The following is a 5,518-nucleotide window of genomic DNA, read 5'->3' as shown; positions in this document are numbered from 1 at the left end:
TTAGTGATGTGCGGGCCGGGCCTCAAAGCCTCCAAGCCCGCCAAGCCCGGCCCAAAAAGCCTGGCCCGAGTCAAGCCTGGCAGCGGGCTCAAGGCCGGGCTCGGAGCGTAGTCAAGCCCAAGCCCGGCCCGGAAGCCCAGGCTTGGGTGTGCTGGCTCCGTTACCGTTCCCTGAGTTCAGAATGAGGAGAGAGCGACCTAATATGCACATAGAAGACAAAATGTAGATATTCTAGATGTAACGGCTCCCGCCGAGCACGATTGTGCATCACCATCTGGTGCCTGCCGTAGGTGCACGCTCGTGGACTTCGCTGCGACTCGACTTGTTCCGCAGATGTAGATCTTCTGGAGGTTATAATTTAGTGAGTACATGCAGTATTAATCTACTACACCCAAATACATTCCCTTTTGATAGCACCGGAACACTCGTTGTATTGTGAGCAAGCCCGGGCTTAAGCCCAAGGCTTGGGCCGGGCTCGGGCTCGGCTCGGGCTCAGGGCTCGGCTCGACGTCGCCACAAGCCCAAGCCCGGGCTTTGAGCCCAAGCCGGGCCCGCACATCACTACCGCTGCTCTACGAAGGCGTAGTGCTCCGCGAGCAGAAGCACACGAAGGCAGTTGCACATATCATTTCTTTCGACACGCACTTGGGGGAGGAGATCAAGTACCTCAGACTTGAAGGCGGGCTCGGGAAGCACTTGCCTGTCGTCCTTGCACACGCGCCCAATGTCCATACTTTGTACATCTCGCTTCATGTCCCAGCTTCAGAGGCTATCCAAGGCCTACACAAGGCACTCTCATTGGTCCATCCCAGGAAGCTTTACATATACTACAGGACATCAGAGTTTAGGTCCACGAAAGCCATGAGGGAAGCAAAGAGATACTTGCAGTCGGCTATTGCGACACAATGGGAGACACTGGTAAGTACAACCACAGGAGGATCGCCCACAACAGCTGACGTGTGCATCATATACTTCAGACCACTGTCATCCTCAGCAATAATTTTTGCATGACCACTTCCACGGCCGACGCTCTTCGCGCCGCGCCTGCTCTGAAAAAGCTGCGCATTAACACCAATCTGGGCCTACGCTTGCTGAACTGGGTGCGGAGAGGCCACCTTGCAGCCATCTTGATGAATCCGTCTTTGGAAGAGGTTGAGTTCCTTGGGTCAGCAGAAGATTTGACAAGTTTGAGGGCTGTCATGGCGGACTATGAATTTGGCTTGCCAATACATGCCGTGGCGGTGCTTAGGGCCAGGGCCATGGACAAGGTCATCAGCAAAATAATTGGTCGCAGGTCAGAGATGGGTTACCAGGCAAGTGCCTAACAGCCTGGTGGGTGCTGGCAATGCAAGAACAGGGGATACCAGGCTGATATCACACTGCAGTTTCAACACGGACCGATATGTCATTGTAAGTCATTTCCCATCCTGTTTTAACTAGAAATGACGCGGCCAGCCCACCCAGATCTCCACTGTGACGTGACGTCATGTGTGCCGCCTTCCAAGAGGTGTTGCTAACTGTCACATATATGTTGACTGGCCAAACGAACAACAAAGTCTCCTTCGACCTCTCCTAAAGTTGCTCTGGTGAGTTTCCTTTTATGTATTCATCCATATAAGGCCGTCGAAGGCCATCCGCTTTCCATGCTCCTTCCTTCTGCCCACCACCATGCACCCGCCCAATAGACGGCCACCCCCGGACGCCATTATCCTCTGAGATTCTTATCCCCACTTCTACTTTCCCCTTGCTTAACAGTGACTCCACTGCGTGCTCACTCAGCGCAGTACGTCCCAAGGTGCGTGAGCAGTAATTTCTCTCGCATTAGCACTGCAGTTGACTACTCATATGCATGGCAGCTGCAGCACCGACTTCCACCTGCCTGCACGGCTATGCAAGGGTCCTGTAATGCAGGAGAACAGTGCAGATACACAAGGTCCGTTGATGCTGTCCTACCTAAAGCGTGCCTCAGACTCAGGCTCATTTTGTCACTCGCAGACATTCGCATATGGTACGTGACATGCATATATGCGCTCGATTGCTTATAACTGACATGCATAGGCCCTCGTAAAACATTCTCGCTCACTCAGCAAGCTAAACCCTTCTACCCTATGGTTTCACTCGCATACTAACACCATTCTTAGTAGCTGTATATGACCCACTCTCTCGTGCTCCGGGACCCACACAAAGCCCTCGCAGTAAGCATAGCAGTCTGCAGGTAGTTTTGTACATGAGAACTTATGCACACGACTCATTCAGGGTTCGCTTTATGCACGCTGTGCGCCAACTGTGTAGCCGTTGCGCCGGGAGCTGCTTGTTGGCTGATATCATGTTTGCATGCGACACGACTCGGAGGGCATTCTCGTCTCGATACTGCCATTTTATGCAATACATATACATTGCATTCTATAAACCTCTATGAATATATTTCTCGCCGCTCCTAATTTCGATGTGCAAATCAGTCCCGAATATTTTTGAATATCCAACGAATTGTTGCGAGCGCTCAGGCAAGTGCTGCCAGCCTGGCGCTCCCTGGTAATGCATTACCAACCTTACCCGAATGGTAAAGGTCCCCAGACTGGTAAGCTTTAGTTATCATACAGGTGAGATATCTACCTTGGCAAGCCTATTCTCATAATGATTACCTTTATAAGCGAGATTAGCTTTGCCAGGGCTGTTCAGGCTAGGTAAGCTGCCGATTTTTTTGCTGATGGTACTCCTGTGCGTCTCATGCGCCCTGAACTCTTACTCTCAACATGAGTTCATGTTCTTTTAACAGGGAGGATATTGGAGGAGAGCTCAACCACGATGATGATTCTCCAAATGCGGTCACAGAGCCAGCTGCGCCTGAGGAACCCAGAAGCGACGAGGCCGATTTGCCCGACAGCACAACATCAGAACTCAACCGGACTTGATTACAAAATTCCGCATGTAACCCTGCGTGGTGCGCTGTGAGTACTAGTTTCATAGCAAGACAATTCGCTAATATAAAGCTGTCAGGGCAGTACCCGTAGTGGACGACACTACATGCTAGTGGTAGAAATGCTCTAGGTGTTCTCCGCGAAGACTCCCCGCAGACACCTCCACCTCCCAGAGCTTCATCGCATTCACGATTCGCTATCCCATGACAGTTTTAGTGCATATGATTGATGAAAATTGACAGCTGAATAAGTCTCTTGCCCACAATGGGGCCGACCTGCTGAACCTTTTCGATCTGGTAGGTTACTTTTACTTTACTTTTGCACAGCCATCTGAGGCACATGCCGACTTAAATTCTGCACCCCCTGCCAACAGCTTCTCCGGATTGCTTTTCATTCAAAGCGAACCTGTCAGGGCATGGAGTGGGATTAGAGTACCCACTACAGCGTATATTTGTGAGGCTCTGCAAAGCATCTCACCAGCTCCCGCACAGGCTGTTGCTATCAGATGTGCACTTAGGAGATTGCCGGCCCATGGGCAGTGGATCGTACGTGGATATTTACAAGGGTGAGCATAGAGGGAAGTCCATAGCCCTGAAGTCGCTTCGCAACACCGCCGCAAACCTGTCGCAAACCCACGCTCGCGAGATAAGGCCAGGCTCAGAGCCAGTCGGCGCTCTGTTTCACCTAATATGGGCAAACCCATGGTGGCACTCGCAGCACTACAGTCGTTAAGTTAATAATTCATAAGGTCGCTTGCTGGTTGACCTTATGCATTATGACCATCATCAGCAAAAAAATCGATCGTGGATCAAGAAAGGGTTGCTAGACAAGCGCTTAACAGTCTGGTGGATGCTGGCAATGCAAGGACAGGCGAAACCAGGCTGGTATTGCATTACAATCTCAACCCAGACCGGTATGTCGATACAATTCTGTTCTCATTATGATATCGCTAGACATAACATGACCTGCTCACTCAGATCAGCTCAGACCTCGGTGATGACATGACATCACACGCACCGCCGTGACCTTCGTCAGCCTTCGCCTCTATGTCAACTCTTCCGAGACAATTCAAAGGTTTGTTTGACCTACCCTAAACTCATTTTAATGTATATCCTTTTATATATTAATCCATATAGAGGGCACTCGTCGCTCCGTGCCTCTTACTTCCCCACCACCATGCCACGGGTCTCATCGAACGGACACCACCCCCTTCCTGCCTCTGTACCACCACCGCCACCGCTACCACCACACTACACACGCAGTGCCTATGAACCGCTCAACGCCGTTCTGAGACCTGATCGTGGGCGCCTGCATATATACGGCCTCGGTGTATGTGCTCACCGATAACCTGCGGCTAATCGGGGTGCATCTCTCCTTCCTTTCGCGCCATACACATTCGTTTCAGCATTCTCATTGACAGTATGTCCAGCTGACCGCATATATGGTAGCCGTGATGTCGGCTCCCAGCCCTCAGCGCGGGTCTCACAAGAACTCGAGACAGCAACCCAATCATGTGAGGTTTGTATATGCTTGCCTGTATGCTTCTCTGGCTTGTGGCCTTGTCATTTTGCTCACGCAGGTTCATATAAGGTACGTGGCCTGCATATATGCGCTCGTTTATTCATTTTCTCATGCACAGATCCCTATTAGACATATTTTCTCATCTTACAAGCTATTCCCTTGAATGTACTGCACTCCTACATGACACCTGATGCGCGTCATGAGTGTACAGCTCATTTGTTGTGTTGCACCCTCACGAAGCTTTGTAATCAACATTTAGTTGTGCACGCACAGAGCATAAGGGCAAGGAACAGCTTGCGACGTGTATGCCCTCACGTACACACTTTCTCTGTCGAATGGATCTGACGAGCAGGACGAGCAGGACGTGCCTGCAGGCTCCGCACCTTGTCTCGTATAGCGCACCTAACGGCATGCACACTGCGTTCACGGTATGCATCGCAGTCTGTAGGCTCCCACATGATGAATGCTCACATGTGCGTCCAGTCCAGGACTCGATCCCCGCGCAACATGCACCACTGCGAGGGCTGCTTGTCGTCAAACGCTTACAGTGCGAGTGACACATACGGCGGCAACATGCAGCGGCAACATGCGGCAACGACATGCGGCCGCTTCGACTGTTCGACGTCACCGATGTGTTCATAACACCTACCTGCGCCCATGTATTTACTGTAGCTTTGCGAATATATTATTCTTTGTTTTCAATTATGATGTGCAAGGTGGCTCCCAATATATTGAAATATTCAACGATTTATTGCGAGCGGATACCCAGACTGGCGCTCGCTGGTAATGCCTTGCCAGCGCATACCAACCTCACCAGCATGCTATGCATGCTAAAGGATCCCAGACTGATATGTTTGATAAATCAAAATGGTGCTATATCTACGTTGAAATATTTGTTCCCAGAATGATTACCATTGTAAGTGAGGTTAGCTTTACCAGGGCTGCCCAGGCTATATAAGCCGCCGATTTTTTCGCTGATGATTTATGCATGACAAATATGTCACGTCCCGTGACTTTTGTGACTTTGAGCCAATTTGCTGTCACGTATGTCACGCATCGTGCATTAACTGCATTTTGAG

General features: G+C 50.6%; 2 protein-coding genes across 2 annotated transcripts; both read right to left on the bottom strand.

The window, feature by feature from the left end:
- Nucleotides 1-3,107: 3,107 nt before the first annotated feature.
- PHACADRAFT_265223 (uncharacterized protein) lies at nucleotides 3,108-3,663 on the bottom strand. Its single transcript, XM_007401655.1, has 2 exons — nucleotides 3,292-3,663; nucleotides 3,108-3,214 (listed from the first exon to the last, which is right to left on the bottom strand). The coding sequence occupies exon 1, from the start codon at nucleotides 3,619-3,621 to the stop codon at nucleotides 3,313-3,315; it is 309 nt and encodes a 102-aa protein (XP_007401717.1). The 5' UTR covers nucleotides 3,622-3,663; the 3' UTR covers nucleotides 3,108-3,214; nucleotides 3,292-3,312.
- A 366-nt stretch (nucleotides 3,664-4,029) lies between these two features.
- Nucleotides 4,030-4,665, bottom strand: PHACADRAFT_265222 (uncharacterized protein; the record flags this gene model as incomplete). Its single annotated transcript, XM_007401654.1, has 1 exon — nucleotides 4,030-4,665. A coding segment is annotated over exon 1 (193 nt), but the record flags the coding sequence as incomplete, so codon positions are not given.
- Nucleotides 4,666-5,518: the final 853 nt, after the last annotated feature.

The sequence above is a fragment of the Phanerochaete carnosa genome, assembly GCF_000300595.1.
Source record: "Phanerochaete carnosa HHB-10118-sp unplaced genomic scaffold PHACAscaffold_13, whole genome shotgun sequence".
Taxonomy (NCBI): Eukaryota; Fungi; Basidiomycota; class Agaricomycetes; order Polyporales; family Phanerochaetaceae; genus Phanerochaete; species Phanerochaete carnosa.
Note: the sequence above shows the minus strand (reverse complement) of the source record. Positions and strands in the feature narration are given on the sequence as shown.

Bases quoted from the DNA above. Each gene is read 5' to 3' on its own strand.
- PHACADRAFT_265223 (XM_007401655.1), bottom strand. From the start codon at position 3,621: ATGGGTTTGCCCATATTAGGTGAAACAGAGCGCCGACTGGCTCTGAGC.